A 15,740-nucleotide genomic window follows, 5' to 3' on the forward strand; every position below is an offset into this window, starting at 1 on the left:
TTAAGTGGCCCTAGCTCTAAAATCTGCTTTGATTTATTCTTCACCGTGCTACGTAACGGTCTTACTTGTAAAAAAATAAATAAAATGGTTTGAAGAAAAATGATCATGGTCACATGTATATATTGCCTATAGTATATAGTAAAAGTACAGACTATCCTATACTTAGTCTGTATATAATTGTGTACTGTACTTAGTATTGTTTAGAATTAACCATTCAGTGCCTCCAGGAGAGGCAGATTGAAGAAAGAACCTCTAAGAGTTAATGCAAAATTTAGGATTTGGAAGGACTCTGTCACCCATACAGCACATCCTCTCTGAGCTATTAAATCTACAGCTAATGAACATGAGAGGCTATAAATAAGGTCTCAAGGGATGAAATCTTTGCTGCCATCTCCTCTGTGATTCCCAAGACGGGCTCATCAGAAACCTAATACTCTGGATTTGTAAAGCAAATGTACACTGACAATCACCTCCGGGCAACAAGAGATGTCAGGGATCAGTAGGTAATTGGTTTAGCTCAAAACTGAACTCTAGGAACACGTGTGAAAAACTTGCATAGGTGCTGTATTACCTAGCAAAGGATTTGGATTTCCATCAGTGTTAATTTCGTCGACTAAAACCGACTAAAACGTTTTCGGCGACTAACATAATTCAGATGACTAAAATACGACTAAAACTAAAAGGGCATTTTAGTCTTAAGACTAAAATACGACTAAAACTAAAATGGCATTTTAGTCAAAAGACTTAACTAAAACTAAATGGAAATTTGCTGCCAAAATTAACACTGGTGCATGCTCAAAGCTTAGTACCATAAACAACATATTAGATTTTTCACTCCAGGACCAGCAGTAGTATATAATGAGTTTGGAAATTGTAGAGAAATGCTTAAATAATGCATTACAAATTACAATTGAACTACACCCATTTGATTATAGATGACTAAAATGAGTTTTAGTCGACTAAAATGTAGGACATTTAGTCGACTAAAATATACTGGAGTTTTAGTCGACTAAATACGACTAAAACTAAAACACTCGCAGAAGACTAAAATGGGACTAAAACTAAAATGCCATTTTAGTCCTAAGACTAAGACTAAAACTAAATTGAAATTTGCTGCCAAAATTAACACTGATTTCCATCTATCCAGACCTGCAATTAACATAGTTCTATCACAAAACACAGAAATGCTGGGGTCTATTCTCTGCTGCCGCCGTTAAAACACAGCAATGTCATCTCCCAGCTCTAACCGGTTACTGGACAGTGAAGGTGCAACAATAGCCTTACAAGGTCATCTCTCTGCTCAATCCTCCTATCAGCATGTTCCCTTGTCAGTGCATGTTAGTCCAGCACACCTCACTAGGCCTTTTCCAGTTTGAGTGCTGCTGTATGGGGGATTACAAGAGCTTCAAACTCAGGAATTTAAATGAGCTTCATTGAAAAATAAAATTCTCAGAACTGCAAGGGACCCCCCCCCCGAACTGTCTGGTTTAAAAGGAAACTACAGTTTCTTGTTGTCAACTTATTTTAATAAAGCCATGATCTGTCTATGGTGCACTCATGGCACTATTTTTGCAAGACATTTGAAAGGTAGAGCACAGCTTTGTGGTTTGTTCCAAATGATTTTCCTTACACCCTACTTGAACATATGAATACTCCATTTAAGGGGAAAAGGTGTGTGGGGTGGTGGGTGACAAATTGCTTCAGAAAGCTGAATGTATAATTTGAGCTTTAGTTATCTGGATTAAGCCTGAGAGACATGTGAAAAGGAGCCTAGAGTGCTGCACGCTTGCTGGGAATACATATTTAATATTTTTATACAATACTCATATTCAGTCCTGAACACAATCTACAAAACAGTATATGTTGCCTTTGAAATCTAGAAGGTATAGATTACATCTATTTATGCATTACAGATAAGCCCTCTCACCTAGAGGGAAGTATCGAGGATTGCTGACATAAATCCTGCCAAGTGCTGTTAACTTCAGGTTTAATGATTGCATCCGATCCACAGCGCTCATAGCAACACTGTCACTTAATTCTGAAAAGAAAAAAAACAAAAAACACGACTTGTTAAAGTGGAGCAAGAAAAGGCTATTTAATACACAAGAGACATGCTAGGTTACCTTTTGCAGTAAAGTACTCTTACCTGCCTGTTCACAATGTACATTTTTGGCATCCACCAAGATGAATGAACACCCGCGCTTGCACGAGAGTGATATCATCTCGGAATATTAAAATGGGTAAAAATAAAAGGCAAACATGCAGAGTAAATGGAGCAAAATAGGGTTCAGGTAAGTATTTAAGGGTGTCTGGGGGGAGCAAACAAACTATTTTTAATTTACTAACAGTTGCAACAGCTGTGTGCGCCGTGTAAGCTACAGCGCTGTGTTCATGCATGACAGCTGTGTCTTCGTGCTGTGTGCAGAGACAGAGCTGTCAGGTCCCCATTCTTCTCTATGGGGGAATCGGAAGAGAACGGACCGTCTGTCCGTTCTCATCCAATCTGATAGATTGATGGAAAATAGGGTTTCCATCCATCCGGTTTTAACGGATCGGATGTCAGCGGAAATGTCTCCGCTGACATCCGATGCCCCATAGAGATGCATGGGGCGTCTGTTCAGATCCGCCAAAAAAACTGACAGGTGGATCTGAACGGACTCCCTGTGTGAAAGGGGCCTAAAAGTTGTCTTCCAATAGTAAGTAATCCAAAAATTAATCAAAAACAAAAAAAAAAAAAAGTGTTTAAATTTCATTATTTTCAAAAGCTCTTCTTTTTGAAAGATCATTCAACTTTTAAACATGGTTTTAAAATACACAAATTCGGTAGGATGCCACTGAAGACCTCCCTCTTTAGGAATGTTAGTTCCCTCTCTGTCATGCTAATGAACTGACTGACACTTTCTAATCTGACACATTTACATCGTGTTTGTTTCAGGCCAGTAATTCAGACATAACAATCCAGCGTTATTAAAGAGAGGTCAGCAAAGTTAGCCCCTAATACTCTCTAATGACTGGTGTACATTCAAATTGGTGTCAGTTATAATGATACCACTTCCACACAAGACTGCAGAGTATGCTGACAAGGGTTAGAAAGCAGCCTACATATTCCACAGCTGAACGCAGTATTCATACCTCTTTCTATGATTTCCTGCCACAAATTCTGCACCAGGATGGGGTCTGAATGGCCAGCACAGTGAATTATTGCCAGCTTACACTCTGACAGTTTGAATGGATCTGAAAATTCCCCATATAACTGGAGATGAAAACAGAGAAAAAAAAACAAAACAGATTGCATCATTAGTTCATATAAAATACAATACGGTATAATTCCAATGTTACTATTTAAAAAGCATCTAAGAGGTTTTAGCATTTCAGCCCTGTTCTATTTTCACTACAGTTCCAGAAAAACCTGTCGGAAGAGAAAAAGTGGAGCTGCCATTATTGGCATTATTCTGAAGTTCTGAAGGTAGTGATGAGGATATTATACTTAACCGTGCTTCGCCACCAGAGATGTATAGTAACCAAGTAGAACTACTTCACTACTGTACTTCAGTACCGAAAGGCGGTATCTGTACTTTCCTAGAGTAGAATTTTTTTCTCCTACTTCCACTTTTACTTCACTACATTTTTTAGATGATTTTAATACTTCTACTCCGATATTTTTTTTTTGTGCTGCATAGTTACTCGTTACTATTATAAAAATTACCACTGCCAGAACAGTAGATGGCAGGTTTCATGAAGCTCAAAACATGTGTATTATCAGCGCATACGAAAATAAATGCTACTGTATGCATAAATAAAAGCTGCATTTGAAATAATAAAAAAACAATATGATGTCCAAACTTTTGACTGCTTTCTTTAATAACTACATAACACAGTACTTGTACTTTTACTTTCAGTACTTGAGTAGCAATTTTTCTTTCAAAACTACTGGTACTTTTACTTTCAGTACTTGAGTAGCAAAATTTTTTTAGAAAACTACTTGCAATACTTAAGTACAAAAAATGTTGAATACTTTAGTACTTCTACTCAAGTCAGTTTTTGATCGAGCACTTGTACTTTTACTCAAGTATGGGTTTCGAGTACTTTATACAACTCTGTTCGCCACCTTAAGTCACTCACCTTGAGTATTGGAGCATTTGCCACCTATATGTTCCAGGTTTGTTTAGAAGGCAAGGTTGCAATTTTTTGTGATTTATGACCTTTAAAAGGACAACTACACCTTCAGGAATTTCAGTTCTCTTAATTAATCCTCCCACCTCCAAGTGCAAACCACATGGCAAAATACGTATCTTTGACTCCATTCCAGTGATTTTTCCTTTGTGGCCTGCTTGCTGCTGCACAGCTTTTGCAACCAAACGGTTCCCTTCCAGGTCCTCTTTGTGTTGTGCATGCACACTGTGGCCCTATTCTTTTCTTTGGATGAACCGCAGTCATAATGGCCTCCAGTGGAGCACGGCTCATTCACAGGAATAACTAGGGCAACAGCGTGAGTGTGCTGGGCCAGTTTTGTTTCAAAGGCAGTGCTGTGTTAGGTATGGCCGCACAAAGAATATCACTGGAACAGGAAGAGGGTAACAATTTTAAAAGATGGGCTGCATTAATGGAGTAAGGGGATTATTTCAAAGACAACTGTAACAAACAGCTTCTCTTGGGCCACCCTTTCATAATAACACAAAATCTCGTTCTGCTCCCAAGGGAGAATACCATCAGATAATAAATGGGTTTCATGTTACATGGACGGGACTGAAGAGACTTAAATCAGTTGTATGAATGTTGCATACATGATATTGGGTTTCAGCCTGCATCTGTGACATAAACCTGCATTTCTAAAGGCAAAGCCAACCCCAGGAATATAAAGGATTTATTTGACTCGTGCTAGCTGAATAACCTAGCACTAAACTACACCCATCTCATTTATAGAAAAAAAAAAAAAACACACCTTTGTAACATCCATTAGCCCTGAATCCAGCTGAACCACAGCATCTTGAACTGAAGGATGATCTGAATATCGCCTGATTAACGTATCCTGGATCTGAAGTTGTATTCTAGCAACCTGATATCAAAACAAAATGGTCGGTAATATAATGCGAATATAAAGCTTAAAGTTGCACAGAAATGTTAACATTCAGACAAACGAGACACATAGGATCTGCAGGAGATACTGGCTCATCTTTGGATCAGTAAGTTGTAGGTATGGCAATGTTATTCCAGCAGAAGACAGTACCAAATCTCAAGGTCATGTGTAAAATAAAAACTGAGTGCTTTTAGCTGAGAGTGGATGTACACCCCCCTGGGACTGCCCCATAGGCGTAGTCAAGCTTTTTCCTGCCTGGTGTCATACTCCTGTAGGGGGCAGTATAACCCAATTGGGTAGTCTTTACAAACTTTCACCACATTCACTAAGCTCTGGGGAAAATGAGCGCAACTGGACTTGCTAAGTGTACAGCCTTTTTTTGCCTTTAGTAAAGCCACCCCATTGGGTAGACTATTTACTGATTTGTTTCTATGTTCGCTATTGGCATAGAATAATAAAACCCTATATATGTGAATTTATACAAACATTACCTCCATTTTCTCTTCCAGCTCATGCAGGAACTCTCCATCAGCAGGTAGAGAAGACATTCCAGTAGAACTCTTGGCACTTAGGATGGCTCTTGACAGGTACTCGATCCTCAGCTTTAGTGAAATGTCTGTGCTGGGAGGAGACAAACATAACTATGCTTTTACAACAAAACATCACAAGGTTGATATTCACAGTACAGGATACCAACCAATCCAATAAGTTTGTAACAAAACTAAAATTAGAAAAAAAAAAAAAAAAAAGGTTTTGGCATTAGTACATAACATACACTCCCCATTGACTTGTGGGCTAGAACTGTGTACGCATTAGGTACTTTAAGTGGTTATAAAGCCTAAAATTTGTTTTGCCTTAATGCATTCCTTGCATTAAGGTAAAAAATGTATAGGCATCAATTTTGGCCCCTCACCCCTCCACTTACCTGAGCCCTCATTTGGTCCAGTACTGTGCAGGTCTGCACCTCTTCTCTCCCCTCACTCCCGGGTCTCGCTGGCTTTGCATGGGCACCAGGAGCCATTGGCTCCCAATAATGTCAAAGTCAGTGACGAGGGAGCAGGGGGGAATGTTATGTCAAGTCCTCTGTCTGTGCCAATGGACGCAGCAGTGGGAGCAAGCACGCACGAGTGCCCCTATGGGAAGCGGCTTCCTGTGGAAGCACTGGACAGAGAGGAGGAGCCAGGAGCGCAGGTGGGGGACCTAAGACGATGAGGTTCAGGGCCACTCTGGCCATTGCACAGAACAGGCAAGTTTTGAACAAGACTTAGTACGTTTTTTACTTTAATTACCAATGTTTTGGACCAGGGAGGTGCTGTGGACATAGTTGTACAAGCTAGTACTTAACCCTTGGGTGGTTCAGTGGATATGCAGTTGGCTAAAGGATAGATACCAGAGTGTGGTTCTAAATGGGGTTCACTCAGAACAGAGACCAGTCACTAGTGTTGTACCACAAGGCTCTACTGTGCCCTCTTCTATTTTATCTATATGGAAGTGATATAACTAAAGGTTTGTTGGGCAAGGTATGTCTTTTTGTTGATGATACAAAGGTGTGTAATAGGGTTGATATCCCTGGGAGGGAGTTGGAACATGATTTGGCATTGCTGGAAGATTGGACAAAGCAGTGGAGACTGCAGTTCAATGTTTCTAAATGTAAAATAATGCACCTAAGGAAAAAGAATCCCCTGAGAGAGTACAACATTGGGCGTACAGTGTTAGTCAGAAGTGCTGAGGAAAAAAAGATGGGGGTACTTATTTCAGATGATTGCAAAATGAGCAAACAGTGTGACCAGGCAGTGGGGAAAGCAAATGGAAATCTAGGATGCGTCACAAGAGGGATCACCAGCAGGAGGAAGGAGGTGCCGATTCCTCTATATAGATCTTTAGTTAGACCTCAATTAGAATAATGTGTCCGGTTCTGGAGACCTCACTTGCAGAAAGATATTGAGAAGTTAAAATAAGTCTAAAAATGGGTAAGAAAAACTGTGAAAGGTCTGAGGGATAAAGCATATAGAAAACGACTTCAGGAACGAATATGTACAGTCTGAAGGGAAGAAGGGAAAAGGGAAGACATGATTGAAACCTTTAAATACATCAAGAGGATGAATAAGGTTCAGGAGGGCAGTATTTTCAATACGAAACCAGAATCACAAATACGGGAAATTACCTCAAACTAACTGGAGGAACCTTCAAAACTAATCTAAGAAAGTATTATTTTACTGAAAGGGTAGTGGATGCTTGGAATAAACTACTAGCAAAGGTAGAGAGACAGTCAACAGTAAATGGCTTCAAACATGCTTGGGCCAAACATAGATCTACTGTATAATAAGACAAAGTTAAAGGAAAGAAAAAAGAAAAAAAAAAAAAGGGAAGACTCAATGGACTACTCGGTCTTATCTATCGATACTTTTCTATATTTCTAAGTATACAGATGCTTGTTATTTTTAATTCCTTATACAATCACTTTAGGCTGCAAAGTAAACCAGGCTATTTTCCAGATGGGTTTCGCTCTGGCCTTTTATCATTACCATGACATTAGGAATAACACTCTACATAACCTTTCTAGCTTCTCAGCTGGCCGCTTTGCCCACGCCCAACACAATACATCTGCAAACATCTACTCAGTGTTCTTTCAAGTCTCTCACTAACTGCAGAAAACATGTCTGTCCCCTGCCGGACAGGGCTGTGCTGCATGGGGGAATTTGACAAACAGATTTTAAGCATGTAACAAAGAAGACTATTACAGAGGTATTTCTGATGAGCTTTGACAAAGGGCAACAAAAATGAGAATAAACAGGAGGCATTTGAACTTTGATATAACAATGTCTACCTGGGCATGTCAGCCAGCTTGGCAACAACTCTTGCTGCACTGCTGAAATTGCGGTTCTTCTCATAGTATCTCCACTGAAGATCCATGTAGCGCACTTTGTTTTGATCAAGCTTGGCCATGCGCACAAGATAAGGCTCCAAAAATGGAGAGTTTAACTGCAGAACATACAACAATCAGAAAAACGTCAGATATTTACACAAGGTGAGGTTCACACAGAAAATCATACTCCAAAATGAGTGCAGGAAGAAAAATGGTTAGATAAAAGCAATGCTCACCTCCAGCAGCTTGTCTGTTAGATCTGCCTGTATCAGCCAATTAAACAGAGCAATGTTGAAGAGTTCGTCTGCTGAGCGCTGAGCCAATTTCAGCATTTGTTCAAACTAAAAAAAGAAGGTTATACATCTTGTAATTTTAGATCATCGAATACAAAATATTTTAACATTGAAAACCGTGAACCACTTGTTGACCGACCTACATAAATGTCCTGTCAGCAACTGTTTATTACAAGATCATGGCTGCAGCTACAGCCATTTTTTTCAGCTTGTGATCAGCTGTTTTTTTTTTTTTTTTTAACAGCTTTACAGCAATTTAATCACTTTTACAGTGTGGTGAAGGGACACCCTCCTCCCTTCAGCTGCCCGGGAACAGGAGAGCCAAGGACCACAGTAAGCTGCTGGGACAGCTTCCCACAGAGAACATGGAGGAACATCTGTTCAATCTCCTCTGAAGAATGAACCCACAGAAGCAACAATGATTTAGTCACTTTCGGTTTTAGAACTGGCTGTCTACAGCTAACCAAGCATGAATAGTGATTAGTTGCTTTGCAGGGTAGGGGAGACATCAAGGGTCTAACAGACCCCTGTTGTCTTCATACAAAGATTCTTTTACTTACCAATGCTATTGAATAGGAGCTTGATAGCCCCTTTCTGATAGCAATAAAGTTAAATAAAAGAAAAAAAGAAGTAGTACAATTAAATAAAAAACATCCCCCCCTGTAAATACACAAAAAACAAACACATGCGTGTGTCCGGCATGCCGACAACAGTGATTTCTCCACGTGTGTGGTATCGCCACGAACAGCGAAGTGTGAGCGATAGTTGTAGGGCCATAATTTACAATTCTTCACTCTGATAACCTGTAAAGGCTTGTAAAGGGTCACCTATGGACTATTTAGATACCATAGTTTTTCCCATTGCACAGACACGCACAATTTTAAATCTTGACATGTTCAGTAGCTATTTAATTGAAGCAACATCTTTTTTAATATATCAAAAAATTGGCCATTATTTTGTGCTTATTTGCACTAAAACTAATTTTAGTGTATATTTTCCTGAACATATGCATATGATAGACAGCTGCACAAATATTGAGTGACATAAAAAATTGCAGCAGCTATTCCATTCCCCCGGGCCTCTGCTTTCAGAAAATTTAGAATATTTTGGTGTCACCAAGTAATTTTTCTAGCAAAAATGTCTGATTTTTAATGTGTGTGCAACACGTAAAAATTGGCCCAGACAGCAAGTGATTAAATAAATGTACACAGACAAAGCCCAGGGGTTTGTGTAATCCACTGGTAAAGATGATGTGCAGGACACGCCTCCATTATGCTGCAATTGGCTGTTTTGTGGATTGCACTTCAAAACATCTCAATAGGACTGGCATTATAATAGGTCTATTGCTGCTTTGCATTGTACTTGGTGGTTCTGCATGCCGAGAGTAGCTAGCCCACAGGGATAAAAAGTGTGCAATCAGGTATATGTATAATCCACAGAGTGAACTACAACAAGGATGTCTCACATGAAGTCCAGCCTCCTCGTTACTGAGCATGTTGGGATCTGAAGACAGCACAGGAGGACCCGGCTTTTTGGGTACACTGGGAGACTGGGGCGCTGCTTTACTCTGGTTTACCAGTTCTTGAAGAGTGTCTGTGATACACTTGTAGCAGTTTAATCTGAAGGAAAAACAAACAATTATTTTAATATGTTCTGGTTATCAACCGAAACCCAAGACAGTACAATAAACGTTAATTTCCACCCAAAGTTCTATTCTCAAATGCTACCAATGTAAAAATACAGTATATAGAAAGTAGAGGCACTGTACAAATAAACTGTGCTCATAAACTCCAACAATTAAAGTGGCATTAAAAGTTTGGTTTAAAAAAAAAAAAAACGAAAAAACAGAAACAAACATGTCACACTAACCTGCTCTGTGCAATGATTTTGCACAGAGCAGCCCCTGATTCTTTTCTTCTCAGGTGTCCATCGTTGATCCGTCTGTTAGGTCCCTTGCCAGAACCGTCTTGACTAGACGACACGAGATGACGTCACCCCTGCACATGCACAGGAGTACAGTTGTGCCAGCACATAGAGAGCCGGAATGTAAATTGAGCTGCACACGCAGCTCAGTTTACCATGTGCAGCGGCAGGGCAACTAGATAAGAGGCTAAGGTGGCAGCTTTCTTGGCTGTAAAGAATAGGTAGGTTTAGCTTCCCTTTAACTATAAGTGAATTTGTCCTAAAAAAACAGGCTATATGTGCTGTGCGCTAGTGGTGTACGCTCTCTGCTTTAAACAACTTGCAGCGATCTGTCACAAAACACACCTTTCTTGATAGGCTTGAAAACCAGCAGCATCCTCTTCTGGCTCTCCATTCTTGTAGAAGTGCAGCCCAAGACCCTGGGGATCTTTCTTCTCAGCAGCAGTAAGACCGAGCTCCACAACACCCTCATAGAAACGCACTGTATAAGATAAACAAAGCCTGATTTGCATCCTTTATTGACAGAAGAGTTACAGTAAGATGAACAGCATTTCCTCCATTGCCAGCAGTTTGCCTATATTACTGAAATAGATCCACAAAGACCTATGCCTGCACAGTGGGGAAAGCACACTTTCACATGCACCAACTTGTCATTGATCTCATCAAACATGGCAAAAGCGACATGAAAATGCACAGTAGAGAAGTGAAGTTTTTGTATATGCGTGAATCATCCCTACCATACTCAAAATTGTACTTTTAATGTTCACATGCATGGTTGCAGCCTTTCATTGCCATAGATGCCCGATTAGCATCAGTAACTCACTCTTGCTGAAGGAGGATGACATTATTACTAGCTGCCCCTGTATGAGATTTCTCAAGTGATCACTGGATCAGTGGGTGGGGGGGGGGGGGGGGTCAGGATAGGAAGCAGTGGACTGTGCATCACCACTTAACAGTATCCGAGAAGGGGGGATTAAAAAACGGGGTTTGAGAATATGTGGGCATAAGGTCTGGGACAGCACCAATCCCCCCCCCCCCCTCCCAATCACCTGCATTCCCCTGTTCTCTCCACACTGCCAATCATATCCCCTACCAACCCCACCCCCCAACAACTTTGCTATCTACAGTGTGTACATGTGTGTGTCCCAAGTTGGGAATTCTTTGAACCGCACTTAGCAGAGGTACCTGTGGCTTCAATTGTATTTGCAGATGTATGCAATACAAACCTCTCTATAGAAATGTACATGTAATTAGCATTTTGGCAGGATTCTGTAAAGAAAATACAATTCAGTATTTTCATTCACTAGGTCTAGGCAAACGAATGCAGGCCAATTTAAACACCAAATGGTTAACGTTTGTATTTTTAAAAGTGGTTGTTAAGCCACTTGCAGGACTTTGTATAATCCTGTCTGTCTCCTAAGCCTGTGTACCTTTGTCTGTTTTTATAAAAAAAAATGCTGTACAGTATATACCTGATTTCAGAGTGCTCCTCTGCGATCATGTGACTGACTGGCTCTCTCCTCTCTGTGTCTGACAGCTGCAGGGGGCGGGGCCGAGATTACCTTGCTAACGTCACTTGGGATAAGAGGAGCAAGGAGAGGAGGAGAGAGGGCCAGCTGGTCTAGTGATGGCCAAGCAGCAAACTGCAATCAGGTACATACAGCAATTTTTTTTAAATAAAAACACAGAGAAAGGAGGTACACAGGCTTAAGAAGCAAACAGCATTATATAACATATCAACAGTAATTTGAGCAGCAGGACGGGAGGGGGCGGGCCGTGACATGGAACCGACAGGCAGGGAGGGGAGGAGACAGGTGGGATGAGGGCTGTGGATGACGGAGGCACATACACTGACCACCTGTCAGGGCTCAGCAGCCATGATACACTGTGGTCAGTGTACAGGGGGAGGGGAGTAGAAACTGGCAGGATCAGCCAGGAATTTAGGTGATAGAAGGGGCCAAATTACACAGCACAAGCACTGCACTGCATAACATGCTTTAAAGGAACAGGATCACATTTTTTTTTATTTTTAAGGGTAACAAACGCTTTAGGAGAAACTATACCTTGTCTATACTGGACGCAGACATTCACCAAATCAACCTGTTGACTTATCTTCTGGTATTCCCGTAATGACTCTCGCAGCATCCGCTCTTTGTCATATTTGTTTTGTGCCTGGCGGGACCTTTGCAAAAGCTCATTTGCCTGATGTGTAGAACAAATAAAGAAATGGTCATTTGATGAAGACACTATGTAATTTCATCAAGAAAATAAAACTTTTAACTTTTAAAAATGTATTCAAGTGAATCTACATAACTACAGTTACAAACTACAGTTGCTACAATGTAAAGTAGTGAGTGTACAGCTTGTATAACAGTGTAAATTTGCTGTCCCCTCAAAAAAACTCAACACACAGCCATTATTGCCTAAACCACTGGCAACAAAAGCGAGTACACCCCTAAGTGAAAATGTCCAAATTGGGCCCAAAAGTTTCAATATTGTGTGTGGCCACCATTATTTTCCAGCACTGCCTTAACCCTCCTGGGCATGGAGTTCACCAGAGCCACTGGAGTCCTCTTCCACTCCTCCATGATGACATCACGGAGCTGGTGGATGTTAGAGACCCTGCGCTCCTCCACTTTCCATTTGAGGATGCCCCACAAATGCTCAATAGGCTTTACGTCTGGAGACATGCTTGGCCAGTCCATTACCGTTACCCTCAGCTTCTTTAGCAAAGCAGTGGTCGTCTTGGAGGTGTGTTTGGGGTGGTTATGTTGGAATACTGGCAGCACTTATACGTCTATGTCCCAAAATCAACCTCTGAATATGACTGAGCACGTGCACTCAACTTCTTTAGTCAACCATGGTGAGGCCTGTTCTGAGTGGAACCTGTCCTGTTAAAATGCTATATAGTCTTGGCCACCATGCTGCAGCTCAGTTTCAGGGTCTTGGCAATTTTCTTATAGCCTAGGCCATCTTTATGTAGGGCAACAATTCTTTTTTTCAGATCCCCAGAGAGTTCTTTGCCATGAGGTGCCATGTTGAACTTCTTGTGACCAGTAAGAGAGAGAGAGAGCGATAACACCAAATTTAACACCTGTTCCCCATTCACACCTAAGACCTTGTGACACAAACGAGTCACTGGACAGCGAGGTGGAAACTCGGCTAATTGGGCCCAATTTGTACATTTTCACTTACGGGTTTACTCACTTTTTTGCCAGCAATTTAGACATTAATGGCTGTGTGTTGAGTGATTTTGAGGGGACAGAAAATTTACACTGTTATACAAACTGTACACTCACTACTTTACATTGTAGCAAAGTGTTATTTCTTCAGTTTGTCACAAGAAAAGATAATAAAATATTCTCAAAAATGTGAGGGCTGTACTCACTTCTGTGAGATACTGTATGTACTGAAAAGTTGAAAAAATTAATGGTCAACGTACATGAGGATCGCAATGCTTGTCCATTACAAAATATATTCAGTATGCGTTTTCCAGCTTAGTATTGCTAAATAGTGGCATACTGATTTTTTTAATAATGTTGCCAAATTCTTTAATATTTAGTCAGCCACTAGAGGAAGTACACACAAAGTAGTTACAAGAAAAAAAGTCACGTAAATGGAATGCAACAGCAAGTGATCACGTTTAGTTAAATGCTACATTAACTCAGGTTGAGCCAAAATAAATCACTTCTTACATCATTTGTTAAGGCTGATTTCCTAAAGGAGTTGAGAATATTTACTCAAATTGCAGCACTTTGAAAACCTAGATTAAATGAATAGAGAGGAATTTGCTTTTTACATAATAGCAAGACTGAACTGAATCTTCACTCAAATTACTAACTGAAGATCCTCAGCTCCATTAGTAAATCATCCTGAATGTGTTTATCTCTGTAAAGTAGTATTTACTGGTCTGGTACCTTGGAGCAAACTGCATCATCGGGGCTGTACAGCATAGGGCACACTTCTTGCAGGTGAGAGCTGATTCCATCCACAGCTGCATTGTCCCTGATGTAACAATTGATTAGTGCAGCAATAAGAGCGCCGATTAATTCCTTGTCTCTGATTACAAGATCTTTAAAGGTGGTGATCTTCAGCTGCTCTTGTAGCTCCTGGCATATGAAGAGGTGGTAAGTTATGGCATCTTGCAAAACAACAAGTAGGTATACAGGGTTTTATAAAACAAGCTGTTTAACAATCCAATAAGTTTGGGTTTACATACAGGCAAATTGGATGCGGGCTTCCCCGCATCTAATTCGCATGACAGACGAGTGTGACTGGCTCTCATTGGAGCGGGTTCACACAGGTCCTGGGCGGCTGCGGTCTGGATTGCAGAAGGGTCCTGTGCGTCTTTGGGTTCTGTTCAGGTGCAAATTCAGGCAAAATTTTAGACCTGAACCGCTCCTGGACAGGTGAACAGACACGTATCGGACCCCAGGCATGAACCCAGGCCTAAAGACCCATTTAGGTGTGATGTGGTGTGCCGTGTTACCATACCCATGTTAACATCCATTGCACAAATGCAGCCTATTAATTTGGAATGGGCTGCCAAGGCACCTTAAAACAGGACTATTTTGGCAATGCAACGCATTACATTGCACAGTAGTGTATTACAATGAGCTGTAATGCAGGTCTACCGCTTTAGTACAATGGGTTATCATTTAAAATAAATGGCACTGCAAAGCACTAATGCATGCATATTGTGGTACCATGCCCAGCTAGATCATGTTCACTACAGCAACGCAGGTGGTGTGAATCAAGCATTTCTAACCCCAAAACAAAAAATGCAATATATTGTCCTATGGGGACAACGATCACCCCCTGTACTGTATCTATGGAGATGAGGACTAACCTTATGTAGCTCTGCTGCTATATAATTGAACTGATGCTCACAGAGCAGTTTCCAAAGTGCTAAGGCTTGACATGTCTTCCTGACCAACTGGTGGATCCCTTGGAGAGAGATCTTTTCTGCAAGCTGGGCTTCGCCTGAAAAAAAAAAAATGGGGTTTAGTCAACAACTATTGTACCCAGAGCAATGAAAGTTGTAGTCAGACAGTGAAGGACCACATCATGGCACTATTAATTCTGCAATTGTTTGTGTGAATAGGTTGTCTGTACGCAGTGCTGGGGGGAGGTCAACCAGTGCCCATGGCAAAGATCACAAACTGCAAAAACTCTACACCCCCATGTGTGCTCACAGGTCACACATCAATCTCAGCACAGCGCATAACAAGGGGAGAGACAAAGGAGGCCAGTCTGCCTCACTACTGAGCGGCGCCGTGCCGACATTGAGGTATGTCCTCATCGGACGCCTGCTCTCTCCTGCCTACAGTAGGCTGCTAGTGGAGAGAGCAGAATCCTCCCTCCGGCAGATATAGGGCCCCTGGTCCTTCTGGCAGGAGTGACACTGCAGTCACCCCTCTCACCAAGGGTGTTGTTAGATGTGTGAAAGACATGGGGCACCTAATGATATGGCGTAGAGTGTGGTAGGTATGGCCACATTGCTGTAACAGTGGGGGAGGTTTAAAGGAGTATGGTTAAAAAAAAAAAAAAACCTGAGCCTACAATGTGTAGGGGACAGGAG

General features: G+C 41.1%; 1 protein-coding gene across 1 annotated transcript in view; it reads right to left on the minus strand.

Annotated features, from left to right (window-relative positions):
• Nucleotides 1–15,740, minus strand: part of NUP155 (nucleoporin 155) — a 75,327-nt gene that overhangs the window by 6,518 nt on the left and 53,069 nt on the right. Inside the window, exons 22-32 of the mRNA XM_082248148.1 lie at nt 15,009–15,142; nt 14,077–14,268; nt 12,223–12,361; nt 10,505–10,640; nt 9,702–9,855; nt 8,180–8,284; nt 7,905–8,059; nt 5,569–5,698; nt 4,943–5,056; nt 3,133–3,253; nt 1,928–2,038 (exon numbers count right to left, since the gene is read on the minus strand). Coding sequence (XP_082104274.1) covers nt 1,928–2,038; nt 3,133–3,253; nt 4,943–5,056; nt 5,569–5,698; nt 7,905–8,059; nt 8,180–8,284; nt 9,702–9,855; nt 10,505–10,640; nt 12,223–12,361; nt 14,077–14,268; nt 15,009–15,142 — 1,491 coding nt within the window. The remainder of the gene's footprint in view (nt 1–1,927; nt 2,039–3,132; nt 3,254–4,942; nt 5,057–5,568; nt 5,699–7,904; nt 8,060–8,179; nt 8,285–9,701; nt 9,856–10,504; nt 10,641–12,222; nt 12,362–14,076; nt 14,269–15,008; nt 15,143–15,740) is intronic.

Source organism: Pelophylax lessonae (genome assembly GCF_965119305.1).
Source record: "Pelophylax lessonae genome assembly, chromosome: 1".
Classification (NCBI taxonomy): Eukaryota; Metazoa; Chordata; class Amphibia; order Anura; family Ranidae; genus Pelophylax; species Pelophylax lessonae.